The sequence below is a fragment of the Thermobia domestica genome, chromosome 15 (assembly GCF_964235325.1).
Source record: "Thermobia domestica chromosome 15, izTheDome1.hap1.1, whole genome shotgun sequence".
In the NCBI taxonomy this organism is placed as follows: domain Eukaryota; kingdom Metazoa; phylum Arthropoda; class Insecta; order Zygentoma; family Lepismatidae; genus Thermobia; species Thermobia domestica.
In genome coordinates, this window is record NC_137468.1 from 31,130,615 (window position 1) to 31,149,006 (window position 18,392).

Here is an 18,392-nt window from a genome sequence, read left to right on the forward strand (position 1 = left end):
TTTGCTGTTTTTTTAAATTATAAAATGAGTACTACTTTCCGAACGACCCTCGTATCAAGTTACTGGCATACATATTTACAATATATAACGGACTGTATAAAAACTGGTCCGCATAGTAAATAATGAAACTATTAAGTAACTGACCAAATAAACTAATATTAAAAAATAAAGACAAACATACAGCTCAATTTCGAGCTTATATACTGATTTGGCCCCAAACTAAGGCGGCGATGTATGTGATATGGCAAGCCACACAGCTGATAATCTTTACAGAAATATACAAGATGTGAAAAAAAAAAAAGTTTTGAATATTTCATAAACACAAGCAGCTGCTGTAAATTAGTTAATGTTGAGTTAAAGCACCATCCCTCCCCTCCGTCTGCATGAAATGTGGATTCACTCGACCATGGTCCTTTCGAGAACACGTGAAGCCGTGCTATGTCGGAAAATGTCAAGTTTGAAAGTGGAACAAAGGATTAACAGCAAGTCTCATGTTCAACTTTAAAGTCACCAACTGAAACATTCCGAATGTTGATCGAGGCATACGGTAATACTTACGTTTCTAGGAAGGAAGGGAAACTGTTTAAGACAGGCAGGCCCTACAGAGTACAAGGGATGATCTGAAGTGACCCAAAATCGAGTGTGCATGCAGTGGCTGACCTAGTTAACTGGGGCAGAGAATCTGTTCGGCGGATTATCAGAGAAGAATTAAACATGAAGAAAATCTGTGCCAAGGTTTAACATATCGCGACTGCACTTTTGTCGTCAAGAAAAATCTCGCTCAAAAACAGGAGTTCCGTCAAGAATTGTGAGTGGACATGTTCAACTAATCGAAAATGAATTCGACTTGGAATCTGAGACCATTTTCGTTGAAACATGGATTTCTACGACCGGGAGACTAAGCTGCTATCCACAGAATTCAATTGACCGGCTCCCAAAAACTGAAACAAGCACTCATGTTAGGGACATAATTTTAGGTAATGCTGTTTGTGTTTTTGGCATTCATTGAATTGTAATGATTGAATGGGTTCCCACTGTAGGGCAGTAGTTTTGACCAGACTTTGCGAAATATGAGGAAGAATAAACCTCAATTGTGTGAAAACGAATTGATTCTGCACCAAGACAACGCACAAGCTCATAATGGTCTGGCTGCCAGTCAATTTCTGGTGCATAAAAATATCATTGTCAAGGAATATCCCCTCCCCCATGTAGATCTGATAACACGTGATCTTTAGTCTCTTTCTGGGACTACAGTTGGAGTCAAGGGAACATGTTTTGCCTCAGTTAAGGTGAAGTCGAAAACGGCAGACCTTATACTGAACTCACCGAAAATAACTTCCCGTACTATTACCAACAGTGGCAGCAGCGATTGCAGAAGTATATGACTGCCAAAGGAGTCCAGTTAAAGAAAATAATTTAATTTAAAAAAAAAAAAAAAAAAAAAAAGTACTACCACACCAGATAGTAATGTGGTAACATATCTCATAAGCCTATTACTTTTTATTTTTGGTACACGTACGTGTGTGTGTGTCACACACCTCGTGAACTGTTTAACACACTAAGCACGGACATTTTCAGAGAAAACATATTTGGGTCACTATTGTATGCAAAAGTAACTCGACTCCTTAACCAGACAACAGAAAGCGCTTCTGAAACATACATTGTTGTACCAATAATGTACAGCAGATGTTGATTACATACACTTTCTAAGATTTGCTAATATTATTGAAACGTAATATTGGTACCGGAGAACGGTTTCGGAAGGAGAATGATACTCGTATTGAAAATGTTGAAAGTTTCACTTCAGTTATGGATTGTAAAATTTCGATTGAAATATATATATATATATATGACAAGGGCATTGTGAAACAAAAGATAAATATTAATTGTAGCATTCTTCTAATGACTTTATTAAATAACTACATAGATTGGTTGATTATAGTTTAGCGTCCCTTTCAGCTGTGAGGTTATATGAGACGTGGACCTACAGCTTAACACGGGAGCTCCTGGAAACAATTTTATGAGAAATGTAAAATAATGAAATATATACGTGCCAATCTGCTATTAGACTTTTTGATGGCAAACAAATAATAATAATAATAATAATAATAATAATAATAATAATAATAATAATAATAATAATAATAATAATAAACAGTCTTCTGTAGTTTTAGGAAAGTTGCTTCGGTTTCCTACTGACAAAGACCTTAATCTCTCTTTTTTGATCACTGACCTGAGAAACACTCGAATGTTTCGGAAATGTGACTCTATGTTTCGAAGAAATACCGTAAAGAGCTAATCCAACATACTGCACACGTACTTTATATACATATGTGAGGTGGTCAAGAACATAGGGCAAGAGCATAGGAATATATCTGCTAGAATACGACCTGGTTCTATGACAGATAGAGTACCGAAAAATTTAAAGTTAAAAAAAAAGTAAGTTAAGAGTGTAATTACATTAAAAAAAAAAAAAAAAAAAAATAGACGATGGACTGCAAAATGCATTCATGTACTTATACGAACATTTCTAACACATACAACAGAAGTTCGAACAAAAAGAGTTAACTAAAGGGATTTAGGTTTCGAGACTGACCAGCTCGTCATCAGTGTTACACAAAAGTAGTTAAAGGACAAATAATATGGAAGACAAAAAGTCCGGTCTCGTTTGAGCCTAGCTACGTTACTGTGCTTGGTTTTCTTTTGCGGAACTCTCTCTCTCTCTTCCTCAGCCCTACAAACTTCAACTATTAACAAGTCATGTTCTGTATTAACATCCGGATACTTCATTTCTTTAATGAAGAAAACATCTAATTACCTTGTAGGTCTCTGTACATAGATTAATAATGTAATAACAATAAAAAGTATAGTTACTGTTTTCTTACCATCAAGAACCATTATTCCCCATTCTTGCTCTTGTAGCCACTTCATCGTTTGCTCAGCCTCCCACGACCGCTTTTGTGTATGGGTAATCATCGAATATGTAGTTACTAAAATACCACAACCCATTGGCTTATCTTTGGCCTCCGAAGTAAAACGACATATCATACTATCGTCAGCTGAAACAAACAGAAATAGCGTAAGTTTACTGAACGGGAAATGCAATAAAGAAATTAATCAGTCAAAATAAATTTTAACAGTACTAGTGATATAGATTTCATATGAATCTCACCAATTATTTTGAAACTAAGACATGTTGACATTAGCGTGTTACTGTGGTTTATCTATTATTTTATTAGGGATAACTGAAATACAAAGATACAGTGAAGTCTATTTTAGTTGATCATGAAGATTCTTTAGAAAATTGTCAAACTTATGCAACTAGTTGAGTATTTACTGCTATAATAAGTCCACAAATAGCGATCCAGTTAGGTAAGTGACCGACCTAACAATACTGTAAAGAACAATGGGGGATGATGATTTAATTAAGATTTTGTACGCACCCTGCGACGTATGAAATATTTATACAATGTAATTATGTTTTTCCTCTTTTTGAGATAGGCCATGAAGGTCCACGTGCCGTGTGTGGAAGTAAAGGCTGCATACTTTCTTGATTTCCGCACTCTGAAGATGATGTAAGGCAGCACTGCGCCCTGGTTTCCTCTATTTCCTCAGGTTCCCTAGGTAGCCATTGTAAAGAGGCTAAGTGAACCTCAGAGACGCTAAGTCATGAAGAGATCCCTCCTCTTCTCATCTTACACAAATGATGAAATACACTCTTGGCGTCAAAAAACCTTGGCCTTCGATCTGCTCATTCGATTTTTTTTTTTTTCCCTCTCGAAGGGGTGCTGCTGTGTGCCAATTGGCACTTGGGTGTTTGGGTGTTTTGTTGGTAAGAAGAATAAGCGGGAGCGACAAAATGATCGAGATCGTCTGGAAGAATGGTTATAAAGAAAAGAGTAAAGAGCTTAAAATGGGGGATTTTATGTACATATTTCTTGTGCCAAACAAAGTTTGAAAAAAAAAAAAAAAAAAAAATGTTAAATATTTAGAATATGAAAGTGGCTGTCTCAAGTGGAACCACGAGGAGACTCATTTCTAGTTCGTTCTTAACGATCATACCATCAATTTCGAACTTTATTCCGAATAATTGGCCCTTACTGAAGCGGATGTATGCTGCACTACGCCAAAACTTAACAAAATATGGTTAACTTTCATTATAAAGTCCACAGCCATATTTAAGACAAGTTTGTATTTTGGCTTGAGATAAACATCTTGAAGAGCCATTTTGTAGAACTCTCGTCTTGTCTCTATTCTTGAAGAATTCTTTCTCATCTAGCGTCTATTCTCAAAAGCTTTTTTTGTCCCATCTTGTTTTGTAAATCTATGTAGAAAATTTATGACTTTTTTTTTTCTTATTTTATACGTCAGAGATACCCACAAGCGGGTTTTAAGGCGTAGCTTGTTCTACAGAGAATACTGAGGAGGGACGTAATGTTCACTGAAAATGGTACAAACGTTAGAAGGTTAGATGTGTCACCAACAAACTAAGGTTCAATTCAGTTGCCTGATAAGTATGAATAAGAAATTCGAGGAGCGAGAAAGAACAATGTTAGGGGTGGACTTTCAAAGAACTCACTGAATATGAAGCAATTCCTTTGAAAGAAAATTGAAACGAACTGAGTAAAGCTATTAATAACCCTGTGATCACAAGCTACACCTCGCGATAGAAGTCAGTGTCTCTTATGGCCACATGTAGAGGAATTCTTGGAAACACGGTAGCAAAAGTGAATGCAATTCCTATTCGTCAGTTTAAATACTCTGGGAAATAAGGACACGGAGTACGAAAAGCTGTATTGCTGAAAGCCGCTCCGAAGATCTAACAGACGGTCAGAAAAACAGCGCTATAAAGAACCAGTTATTAGTTTATTTAACAGAATTTTGTAGATATTACCTGGTTCTACACTTTTATGTTCTTTATTGTCTTTATATTATTCAAAAACAAGGGGGTGAGTTTAGCTAAGAACCTAACATCTCATATTTTTCTTTTCTCGACATGGCTTGAAATATAAACAGAAACTTGGACAGAACGCTGAGCAATTTTCAGGTATCTGTGAAATGCTCCAGGGAACAATATTCATTCAAATACTTTTCTCAGACGATAGAGTTTCATACATTAAAATTTGTTTCATTCTCAGTCAAGCAACAGCTTCTTATTCCTCAGTAAGGCTGCCAGGCAATTTTTGTCTTACTTTGTACGTTCAAAAACAGATTGATTACATATTCAAAATTAACTATCAACAAATAAATACAAATCAGAACTACATCATACCTGTGGACCACATTTTAAACTGCTGTTTCCATTGTTCTACAGACACGCCTGAGTTGCACAAAACAAGTGCCCTCTTACGAACTGTGCAGCAAGCTGTGACTCCAACTAAACTTTTACCAGCACCTGGAAATATACAATCACAATTGATTCCTAAAATGTACGAACATAAAATTAACACTTTCTCTCTATCTCTCTCTCTCTCTCTCTCTATATATATATATATATAACGTTATTGCTCTAAGAATATGATACAATGACTGGAGAACAACGATTATTCACAATGTAGATGTACGATAACTATATAACATCAGAAAAAAATAAAAATACCTTCTGTGCATATTTTACTTTCTTAACCAACAATTTCCATTCTCAGTAGCGGTGGAATCTTCGTCAGAGTTTTGATTAAATTAGAAGATCTTGAGTTGAGTTGATTTTGAGTTTAACGTCCCTTTCAGCTATATGAGATGGGGACCTATTGATAAACGTGGAATCCGAACCACATGAGCTCCTGCCGGGAATCACAACCGGGTCTCCCAAGCCCCAAAGGCGCGTAACCGCTTTGCCACGAAGGAGCTCATTAGAAGATCTTGACTGCATGTTTGGCTGTGTATTCAATAATTAAACTGGAGAAACGCAGGTTTTCTTGTAGGTTCTACATCAGAAGGTCCAAACCAAGCAGTAAAGATTTTCTTCTAATTTAGTTTAAAACCCCGATCAAAGTTCGGCACTGTCGAAAAGATTAGTGAAGGAAATAAAATACGCACAAAAGGTAATTTTTATTCCTTTCTTGTAAAGTAACACACAAGTGCATACAATCAATAAGAAAACTTTAGCATTTTCTGTAAAGGTTTTATAAAAAGTTAATTAAAAAAACAAACGAGCTCTAATCAATATTTAAAATATACGTACTCTAAAATCAAGACAAGAATTAAGTGAAATCCCAAATCGTTAAAAACTGTTCTATCGAAAGTTCCCTTGATAGAACATGACGGAACGATTATATTATGAATCCACTATAGTACTATTTTCAATGTCATGGCAGTGCGAGTAATTAAAATGAATAAAATAAATAATAATAATAATAATAATAATAATAATAAAAAAAACAAGTTTAAAAGAAATTTGATGGCACAGCAATGCCAAAGAGGATGCTAAAGGGAAAGTTATTTTGTAAGGGACGAGTTGGAAGACTAAAGAAGAAATGCGACAGACGCCGTGAAAGAGGATCTAAACCGTATGAAAGTAAAGGGATGGAAACAACTGGCGTGCGACAAGAAGAAATGGAGACTGCTCATAAAAGAGGCCGAAGCCCACTCCGTGGGGTAAGTTAGTTAGTCTGTGACAAACATCTTGGCATTTCAGATAAACGAATAAAACGCAAGCTCTGCCGCGACGTTGCCAAGTGGTAAAGGGCTGTAGCTTGGGCCAAGCAGACAGACTACAGCGCAATCAGGTGGCAGGGGATAGACGTGGATGTGTACAAAATAAACGTGGCAATACCACTGGCCTCTTATTTGCTAGCAACATTTAAAGGGAACTTGGAGCGCCGCCTTCAAATGCCAAGATGTTTGTCACGCTGTTTAGTTTAAAAGCTTTGAAATTTGAACGCATCTCGGTGGTTCGAATTCCATCTTGCACTGTAGGTTCATATCTCATTGTAGCTTCGGTGTTGAAGAAGGACGCTAGATTTCAACCAACCAAGCAAAATAAGCAAAGTCAAAAACATACATTGTGTCACAACAGTAGAAAGGACATTACTTCAAACTACACCTTGGAAAAATCGATTTAAGTGAACTTTTAAATCTCGTCTCATTGTCAAAAGGCACTGAGTCTGAATCTCGCTGCCAGTCTTCTGATGTATATTTTTCTAGCTTCTGACCTCCATCGTAGACATGTGCCTTTGATGTGGGAGACCCACATTCGACCCGGCATGAGCTCATCTGATTCGGATCCCACGTTAAGCTGTACGTCCACATATCATATAGTCTCACTGCTGAAAGAGACGCTAAACTTAAATCAAATCAAAATCAACATTCTAGCTTCTGCCATAGTTTTACAAGGAAAGTGATCAGGAGATACCTATAATATCAAAACCTCAATCCAACTTTTTTAAAATTTTCATTCTTAAAATATCTGAGCGCCATCACATGTCAACAACGTATCGAGTCATCAAGTTGGACTTTAACTTCCCCCTTCAGCAGTGAGCCTATATGAGACGGGATCTACTGAGCATATACCAATCGATTTTTGTAATGTATGAAATGGTAAAAAATAATAGTATTTAATGTGGAATAGAAGTCATTATTCTTGTTAGTCAGTATGGATGTTTCTAAATTTATATTGGCTACATTGATACATGTTACTTTCATTCTGTTGTTTCAGGATTGCTATTAGAGACATATGGAAGTGCATCATTAAAATAGGAAAAAGAATTTATTGACTAATCGTTGGTGCTGAAAGTGTGTGAAGTGATTGTGAACAGTGCCACTGTGTTTCATAACACATTTGATACAAATATTGTCAAAGGGAGGGAAATATAACCCTCCTTTTCATAATAAGTTCTGTAACAGCAGTCCTGAAAGAAAGGAATGAAAATAACATGTATCAATGTAGCCAATATAAATTTAGAAACATTAATGCTGACTAATAAGAATAATTACCTCTGTTGAGTAATGTTCGGAAACGTAATACCTCTCTAAATAACTCGAAAGGTTGATAATTGTGTACATTCAAACGGATACATCAAGAAACAAATGAAGTTGAATATAAATTCCTTTGATGCTGCAGGTAAATAGCTATAGGCAAGTGGTTATCGATCTGAACCCAGATATTCACATGGTCAATATCTTGCAATGTTTGGTTTATATTGAATTTTGAATCGGATCCCATTGAGTACCCAAATGCAACTTTGTGGTGTTTTAGTACACACATGACACTACAATCTGGATAATTTTGAACAAATTCAGAGAGACATTTCTGTACAAAATTCAAATTTGAACTTGAATTTCTGAAGTGTTATTTTTTATTGTACATGTTTTTTCAATATAGTACAACTTGTAGAGCAATCTTTAAGCGTTCCAAAGGTGTTTGTTCCATGTCTCTAGTGCACATACTAACCATTTTATGACAATTTTTAATAATCACTGTAACTGAGGGAATGCCCTTTTTTGAAATTTTTAAACACCCTGTATGGAACACTTTCAGGAGGAGAGGGGTAATATTTGGGATTTTTTCATCTCCCAATGTAATAAAGCTATGCACCAATTTTTACAAAAATCTGAGATTGTCAGGTCAGATTTTGTCATTTTATTGGTTAATTTCACATGGAATGTCCCATATCCATTCTTTCTTATCAAAGGAGGAATAATACTTACCACAAGGCAGTACAATTATACCAGAGCGTGCTCTTCCGTTACCGAACATCTTTCGCAAGCTCTTCTCTTGGTAAGGACGAAGAATTGCAGATGGTTTCAGATCAATACTAAAATTAAAAAATATATATATTAAATAATTTACCATAACCACAGAACGTGTAAAAAGATAATGAAAACACTGGATATACCCTTATAACGAACTTGTGGCAAAAAAAATCTGACATTTCGGTTCCTCACAGAACAACAAATGTCAAATTAAACCGTACTCTCCACTTCTCACATTTAACTTCCAGGAATCCATTTGCATTACACGTAACATAAATCTATTTTATGTTCCGAAACCTACACTTGAAATAATCCAAAGGTTGCACATCTACAGACATCATACTGAATTCAATACACTTCCAGCTACAATAGGTATCTTCACATTTGAAAGAATTTTCCAATTCGTGTTGTATAAAATTTAACTTTTGATATCCTGTTAAATTACTTTTTATTTTCGTTTTTACTTTTGCCTGTTACTGTTATTAAATGTTTCACTGTGAAATGGCCAAAATGTTATATCTGGAACCACATAAACAAATAACACAAATAGATAAATATACAGCAGTAGCGTAAGGAAAGAGAGGGAATAGTGTTTTAATCCCCTTTCAACCAGATATTATGAAAGAATAAACATTTACAGTATTATAATATGAAAAAAATAAATCTTTCAGTTTTACGTCTCACATTATGCTGTGTAGGCTAAAAGGTATTGTGATAAGTGAATGAAAGAAATGGTGGAATGAAGAAAGTGGGAAGAAACAGAATACCTCTTCGGGAGCTCAGAGAAAATTCACGCACATGGTATTTTCCCATTACAAACCCACTTGATGCGAGCTGGGATCGAACCAAGGACCCCAAGCATAAAAAAAATGAACGCTCTTCCACTGAACCATAGCGATATTAAGATATGCATACAAAAGTCCTTAACGATATGAATTCGGGAATTGAAACCCCACTACCCTTGATGAAATTCTGCATACGTTACTATACTATAGTATACATTAAACTAAATTCCTTGGTTTCTGAGTACACGAAGAGATGTGGCCCGAGAACTGACTTTTAGTTGGGTGAAGCATAGTCTCAACATGTTGGTTTCCACTGATATTATTTATAACTCATACGCAGTGCACTTCTTCTTAATTCAAGTATTTTCCAATTGTTTTATGCTGCTGGATCATCCCGCAGCTGCGCCAGGCCTTCGCGTTTCAACCATTCTGCTTCTGTAAAACATACCGAAGTACGAAATCACAGAAATTAAACTTAGATATTGAACGTATGAAACAAATATTCATAACGTTCTTACTTTATAAAACTTTGTAAAAGTGAATTAGATCACCAAAAGCTTTACGAGTTACACAGGATTCTTCTTTCTAGAATTCACAGAAAGGTAACGAGAAGAATGGCTGGTACATTATAATAATTATTATTAACTTAATAACAAAACTATTGTTATTATGATAACTTTGTGCTTATCTTTGCACTCGTGGTGCTGTTCTGTTCGTTTTAGTTTATGTCGATATCTTGACTCGCACGGCAGTCATGCTCACATTTGTTAGTTACTGGTTAGAGGCTGAAAATCCTACATTCTCGTCATAAACTGCTCCTGTGCTGTTCTGTAAAGAAAATCAGTCCAAGAATTCCCGGACTAAAATAGTTTTACAGAACACTTGTTACATTTATGCAATTTATTCTTTTGACATTTCACTTGGGCTAATTTCCTTTATAGGACATCGTGAAGTAGTTTACGGTGAGAATATTGGATTTCCAGCCTACACGAAGTAACAAACGATTGTGACTATGACTTCCGCGAGAGTCGAAATATTAACACGAACTAAAACAAAGAGGACCACGTGTTCAAAGAAAAGCACAAATTTATTATTGAAATGTACCCTATAGCGTTTATTCGTAATTATATGTTCTTATTGTGTCTTCTGTTTTATTCACCTGCAATGAACAAACAAACAAACAAAAAATAAAATAAAATAAAATAAATAAATAAAAATAAAGCCAATACATTGCACATTTAGTAGTCAAAATTCAATGTGCAGAAATTATAACATGCTTCACACGAAAACAGAATATGATCACTGTTGACAAATTATTTGAGTGTTTTCTGGACAGCAATTATATTCTGTTTTCGCATGGAGCATATCATTTCAATGCATTTAATTTTGACTATTAGGTATAAGAGTTCATGTACTTTACAGAGTGTCTACTGAGCTTCATTTTCAAAATTCAAGTATATTTCCAGTATATTCAGTATAACTATCAGCCGAATTCCTGTACCTAATACAATGATTTTTTTAAAAGTTCTTTAGGAATAATCACACTCTTGATTTCAGGTTTGTAATTGTTTTATCATCAAAAGAATATTTTAATAAATTTAATTAACCTTGATTTTTTAATATAATGTTTTTTAACATTTTTAAAGGGCCTCCCAACTTCCTTCACAGCCCTCCACTCCACCCATTGCTTTAAATGTTTAATTACAAAATGCAAACAACGCTTGCTTTGAAAAAAAATACCTAAGACTATTAAAACAGTTACAAAAAAGTATTGTTGACGATTGACGAATTACCAGTTTCATGATTTTTCCAGTATGTGGATCAAAATCCCAGTATATTTCCAGTATCAGTAGACACCCTGTATTAGTTTCTTCTTGTACTTCGTGACCAACGAGTTAAAAAAAATAAAATAAAAAAAATAAAAAAAATAAAATAAAAAAAAAAAGAGTAGTAGACAGTAAACAGTTAATACGGACAATATAACAGTGTAGATTGCGAGCAACAGTAAGTTACAATAGTAAACAAAAGAAAACACTTCATACAACCGCAATTATTATGAAAACAAAAAAAGTTTCTAGGATAGCAGTCATCATCAGCTTAATTTTAAGTCTGAAAAAGATTTTTAAAAACGATAAAAAAAGTGGAAAAGTTGAAGGGATAAAAAAATGTAATTCGAAGCAACTACACAACTTCACGTCCCAGATCATTAAGGCAAATGAACTATCATTGTTTACTGTAAAGCTCGAACAGTGTCTAGTTATGGTTCATTTACCTTCATGTTCTGTTAAGTTGCTTCAAATTACCTTTTCTATCCTTTCATCTTTTCCACTTTATTATCGTTTTTTAAAACCTTTTTAAATCTTATAAAATAAACTGATAATGGAAACCGTGATCCTCAGAAACGTTCCTTATTTTTTCATAAACACTGTGGTAGGTATGAAGCATTTTCTTCTGTTTACTATTATAATACGGAGAATTTTAGTATTAAATTTATAATAAAATTTACGCTAAAACGATTTATTTTATTGCCTTTATGTTACATACTTTATCCTCAACTCTCTATATATCAACAGCCGGATGAACAGTTCCGTGAGTTGAAAAACATCGATGATTTATTTCAATGACATAATATATATATAATATATATATTCAATGACATAATACATAATATTTATGTCATTGAAATAAATCATCGATATATATGCGAGGGGGCATCCAAAAGAAATCAGAAATCGGTGTCCTTTCATGCCTCTTTTCATGTGTGGGGCAGCGGAACCATGTTATTCTTAGCCAAAAACTGGCGAACAGAGATGGCTGTGTGTGCGGGTGCATTGTCGTGGTGGAAGAACCAGTCTCCTGTCTGCCACAAATCTGGTCTTTTTTAACATTACAACAGTTTCAGCAGCATTTTTACCGAGTAGAATACAAAATTTCACAGCTGCACGTCGTTCACTTAAACTTGCCATCAGAAAAAACGAAACGAACACAACAGCGCTAGTAAAAACATTCACTGCAGATGAACACAACAAGCCAGATCAACAACACATGCGGCATTGAACTGGCAATGAGTTGTGCTATACACACCTAGCAGGGTTTGTCCAAGTGGGCCCAGCCCGAAAAAACCCACCGGGTTTTTTCGGGTTGGACCCACCTGAAAAAACCCACCTTAAAACCCACCTGGGTTTTTGAGCTTTTTGTTAATATATTATTGATACAACCAAGGTGATCATATTGAAAGTGATTATTACCGGATTTTGGACTTTCCTTGGGCGAATTGAATGCTTTCACGTTAAGGTATACAACAACATTCAACATAAGACCTTTATAAAGTTCTGAATGCACTGAGTGAATAAAAAAAAAAAAAATAAAAAAACTTACCTTAGCTTGAGATAATTAAGTAACAAATTAATGTATGGATCATGCTTATAGCCTATTTGAAGGAAAAAAAATGCAATTTTATACTTTAGAAAATACTTTCCGTGAATAGTGTGCTCGCCAACTTGGCAACGCCGAGGGACGTTGTCCCTCATACGTTTGACGCGTTTAAAGCCATAGATGCCGGTACTACCAGTAAACATGTAGTACATTAGTAAAACTATTAGTATTATTTCTTACCTTTGATGGCAACACAAGTATTCTTCAGTAAAATTTAGTTTTCCAACAACAGTTTAGTGCAGTTATTTGTAGGTACTCTTCAAATAAGCATTCTGTAGAACCAACACCAACAAAAGCGTAAAAATTCGTCAAATTTAAAAAACTCGATGCTCAGAGTTCCGAACTACGTACCGCTTACTATTTCAAGCCCTGAATTCGAACTTTCGTACTAGTGGAAGTTTCGATGTACAGTAAAGGGAACTGTCTGTATTTTCGAGGGAGGAGGAAAAAAAACACGTCCCGAAAGAAGTTCTCGGGAAATTCCCCCAATTGAACGCACAAAGCATCGGAACTGAATACTTCAACAATAAAACTATTTATTTTATGCTGGAAGATATTTAATTTCATTTAAGACATTCTGAAACATCCTAACTATATATATAAAACTACATGAGCTGACAAATTATTGAGCACTTCCTGTAGGGCTACAATGATTAAATTTGGCATGATGGTAGCTTTCCGGGACTAACCGACAGAAAAATTGCCAAAAGTGAATATTTTTAATTTTTAGGGGGTCTAAAGAAGGGATGAAAAATTTCCCCATGTTATTTAAATGGACCTTTCTTTGGACCTATAATCTCATGTTTTAGGTACTTAGAATTGGAATAAAAACTTGAAATTCGGTATGCTTGTATGTTTTCGTAAGCGTTACCTAACTGAAACATCAGAAATAAAAAATCCAAACCGTAGAGTGGTTTGTGGGGAACTGAAAAATCTTTCCCATGTTATTTATATGGGACGTCCCCTACACCCCATAATGTTTAGGCCCTTCCAGCATGATTAGAAGGATGAAATTTGGCATGAGTATAGCATTCCAGGACTAACCGACAGGAAAATAGCCAAAAGTGAATATTTTAAATATTTTTAGGGGTCTAAAGGGTGATGAAGAAATACCCTTGTTATTTAAATGGGCGTTTCCTTGGGATACAAAATCTTATCTTTTAAATAGTTGAAATAGGAAAAGAAATGATAGAATTGTGGGTTCTAGAGAAGCGAGGCCGTAGGCCGAGCGAAGACAGTGTATGGGGGACGATGCCCCCGGGTGGGCAGATTCAGGAAATATGACGAGCAAGTTGTTGATGCAAAGGTCAATAGATAAGAAATGTGAGGCCGTAGGCCGAGCAAACTCGGGGATCTGGGGGCAGATCCCCAGCTAGCCAAAAGCTAGTTTATTTTATAAAATATGAATTATATCTTTCTTAATGGTCTTAAATTAATTTTCTGGAAAGACCCCTCTTGCAACAAGTGCTCGGGAAATTCCCGAAATTGAACGCACAAGTTACCGAAAGTGAACTTCAACAATAAAAACCATTTATTTTACGCTGTTAAATTAATATATTTGGTGTTCATATTTAGCAAACGTCACTGAGGCTTTTGGGATGATTCAATCTGCATTTGTTCGTACGTCTGCTTGTACCACACACACTACAAGGAATCACTTCCGGTCTTTTAATTGTAAATTTTCAGAGTGCAAGCACGAGACACACTAAATTTCCTGTATAGATTTTGGCGGCATACCAACGTAAAATTTCAAAATGGTGACAATTTATTTTTTTCAAAATAGCAGATATGCACGCTACAAAGCGCAATTTTCGGTCTTTTAAGTCGAAAAATTTAGAGTAGAAGCACGAGATACTCTAAATTAGCTGTATATATTTTGGCGATGATCCAACGTAAAATTTCAAAATGGCGGCCATTTTTTCAAAACAGCAGTGATTAGAAAATTGTTGCAAGTTGTGACAATGATAATCTTGAAATATGAATCACATTTTAACACTTTTACCCCAAAGATATTAAAATATTTTGATAAAACCCAATTAAACCCGAAAAAAAACAATAAAACCCGAAAATACCCGAAAAAACCCATATGGGCCCAGGTGGGTTGGGCTTTTTCAGAAAAACCCGGGTTTTTTCAAACCCTGACACCTAGCAGCATAAATGCGTACTACAGAAGCTCCGCCCACCACAATGCTATTTTGGTTTCTTTTGGGTGCCTCACGTATATATATATATAAAATGCAAAATTACTTTCTATATTCATCTACTCACAATCTTAAAATTAAGAAAAACATGGATTACATGCAGTGAAACTTTTACAGGTAAAGAATATGAAAACTTACTTTATATCCGGATTTACACTGTCATTTCTGAAGTCATATTCTTCTAAAAGAGGGTATTCAAGTTCAATGCATCGCTTTTGAATAGTTTCAATTTTCTCCTACAAAACAGGGAAGAAATATTTACAATGAAGATAAAGACATAAAAATGACAATAATAATACAACAAACAATTGACTGTTCCGTGTGTGGATTATTCGGTTTGCTGATTATTTGTGCACGGTATTGTATTATTATTATTATTTACTTCGGTGAAGGTGTTCAAAAGACTGAAGCGACAAGAAATTTCGAATGTGTATGAACTGGGCTCACACAACTAGTAGAATGCATATCATAAACAGCAATATTCGATCGCACAATACAGTACTTGTCTTCTTGTCTTCGGTAGATTGCTTGTGCAATAAGCAATTTCTCTTACGACTATATATATACATATACATACAAGGTGTCTCAAAAGTCCCCTGACATAGGGTAACTGTTATTATCAGAGTTATAACAAAACGTAAGAGGGGAAACCGTCTCCAAATATGATGTTTTCAATCTAAAGTGAAGAAATTTTTTAAATCGGGCGAGCCGTTTGGGCTGTACACTCTTTATGCGCCCAATGTTAAATGAAAATGCAACGTTGCCATTTACCTGGACCCCCTTCACTTTAGATTGAAAACATCATATTTGGAAACGGTTTTCCCCTCTTACGTTTTGTTGTAACTCTGATAATAATAGAGTTGCCCTAGGTCAGGAGACTTTTGAGACACCCTGTATGTGCTTATGTTTTTCTTTTTGTAAACCATTATTGTAGCAAATCAGCAAACATTTCCGATTATTGTGGTTTATTCATGCCAACTCCGCGTACACAAATTTCCCGTGTGAAATTTTCCTCTTTCCCCAGAACATCTCGTTTGATTCAAAAACGGAGCCTCTACAGAAAAAAAAAAAAAAAAAAAAAAAAAAAAACTATATTTTCAAAATGATTTCCAATACCTCTCATTAGTCTCGAGAAAAGACAAACCGTGTAAACGTATTAGTAATATTATTATTCATTCGTCTAAACTAATATATATATATATATATATATATATATATATATATATATATATATATATATATATATATATATATATATATATATATATATATATATATATATGTATATATTGAAGAATTAAAGATTGCAACATATACAACAATAAAGATTAAAATCCCTGCCATTATTTGCTTATACAATTAAACACCAAAATTTCCGAAGAAATTCAGTTATTTATTGCTCTACTATTTTACAAGCTCTAACAGTTCTGAGTTCCTTCGTGGCTAAGCGGTTAGCGTACGCGACTTTGGCGTGAAAGACACGTGTTCGATTCTCGGCGGGAGCTCAAGTGGTTCGGATTCGACATTAATCAGTAGATCCACGTCTCATATAACCTCGCTGCTGAAAGGGAGACGTTAAACTCAAAATCAACTCAACTCTAATACCAGTTCTCTATATAAAGCAACACTGAATATTCATAATTGCAAATGGCAGCTTACTGTGCTTGATTTTAATGGTTGAGTTCTCTCTCGTTTCCCGACGTCTTATATTCTTTTCCTTTATTAAGTGTGATTTAAGGTGAAAAGTATGAGTTTTGTTTTCTGCAAATTAAGAAGCCACTAGCAGTTAGAATGTAAACCAGTAGCAATCTAGCTGTCGTTCTGAATATACCCACGGAAAGATGTTTTCAGCAAAGTAAAAAGGAAATGAAATATACCAGTGACAATAATAAAATGCATCAGAAGATGCATTATTTTTATTATTCTAAATAAAATGTTGGTTGGCCCTTAAATTGATTGAATGAAACGTAATTTGTTAGCATACAAATATAGGGTGTTCGTGAAAACGAGTAATATTTGAATCCAATTACTATTAAAAAGACCCACCTGGTTTACTTCGAAGGAAACAATCTTCATTGTGGCCTCTTCATCATCATCTTCATCTTCATTGTCAATTTTCTCATAAAAATTGGAAATATCTTCTGGAACGACTGTTTTATCATTCTGTGATTGTGATTGCTCTCCAGAGTTCTCTCCCTGCGAAGGCTGACTCGGAAGCTTCGTACCAAACTTGAAATATACATACAAAATACTACGTTAATCGTTATTTAAGGTATCGTCATTTTTAATTTATCACACTTGCATGCAGTAAATGTAACTATCAGGAAGTTAAATTAAGGTAACTTTTTGATATGGACTTCGGAGTTTATTCAACAATGCCATGAAGATAAAGTAAGTCTTCACGGGTAGTTAGGGATATCACGTGACTTAATTAGGTTCCGACTTAAATTACTTGAAGCCAGGCGCGAATACGGAAATTTTTGTTGAGTGGGTCCAAGCTTTGGGAGGAGGAGGGGGGGTCCAATACTAGAAGCCACTACGTATATGTAGGCCTAGTGTTAAATGGGTATTATTTATTTATTTATTTATTTAACAATCACCAGATACAGCTCAGAGGCCATTTTATACTGGATATCTAACAACAACAACAATGAAAAGGATTTAGGAAGGTATCGGCCAGGGCATGTTTCAGTAAGTACCATCTCGGCATTTGCCTGGCAGAACTGAGGAAAACCCTGGAAAACCCCAGTTAGGATGGTCGGCAGCGGGAATCGAACCCACGGCCTCTCGAATGCAAAGCCAACGCTGTATCACTTGAGCTACTTCGCTCGGCTACTTATTCTGTACCCGAAAAGACGATAAGTGATTGTAAAATACTTCCACCTATATTTTCAGAAAAAAAAAGAAATGATAGAATCAGCTTGTTTTCATAAGAGAAAGAGTACAAATGAAGTGTAAGATCAAATTTTCAAGCTACATCAATTATTTTCCAGTTAAACAAGTACAGTTTTATTGAGAATAAATGTATGTATGTTCAATTAGGAAGTTTTTCTTCTTTTTTTTTGGGGGGGGGAGGGTTCGGCCCCGGTGGATCCCTCTCCTTGGATGCGCTCCTACATGAAGCCTTGAAGCCAAGCGAAATACATTCAATAGCTCAAGTTAGTCGATCCTACTAGAGATTCCTCATGTCGATGAATAAACAAAGAAAGAAAGTGACGTAAATTACAGACATTATTGCTTTAATTCACCAACAAAACAAGTATTATTTTCTTTTAGATAA

At 35.1% G+C, this 18,392-nt stretch overlaps 1 protein-coding gene across 1 annotated transcript in view; it reads right to left on the reverse strand.

Moving 5' to 3' along the window:
• The window catches only part of hay (ATP-dependent DNA helicase hay), a 55,884-nt gene that overhangs the window by 16,000 nt on the left and 21,492 nt on the right, over nucleotides 1–18,392 (reverse strand). The window contains exons 7-11 of the mRNA XM_081741514.1: nucleotides 17,159–17,341; nucleotides 15,251–15,348; nucleotides 8,647–8,753; nucleotides 5,273–5,395; nucleotides 2,886–3,059 (exon numbers count right to left, since the gene is read on the reverse strand). Coding sequence (XP_081597640.1) covers nucleotides 2,886–3,059; nucleotides 5,273–5,395; nucleotides 8,647–8,753; nucleotides 15,251–15,348; nucleotides 17,159–17,341 — 685 coding nt within the window. The remainder of the gene's footprint in view (nucleotides 1–2,885; nucleotides 3,060–5,272; nucleotides 5,396–8,646; nucleotides 8,754–15,250; nucleotides 15,349–17,158; nucleotides 17,342–18,392) is intronic.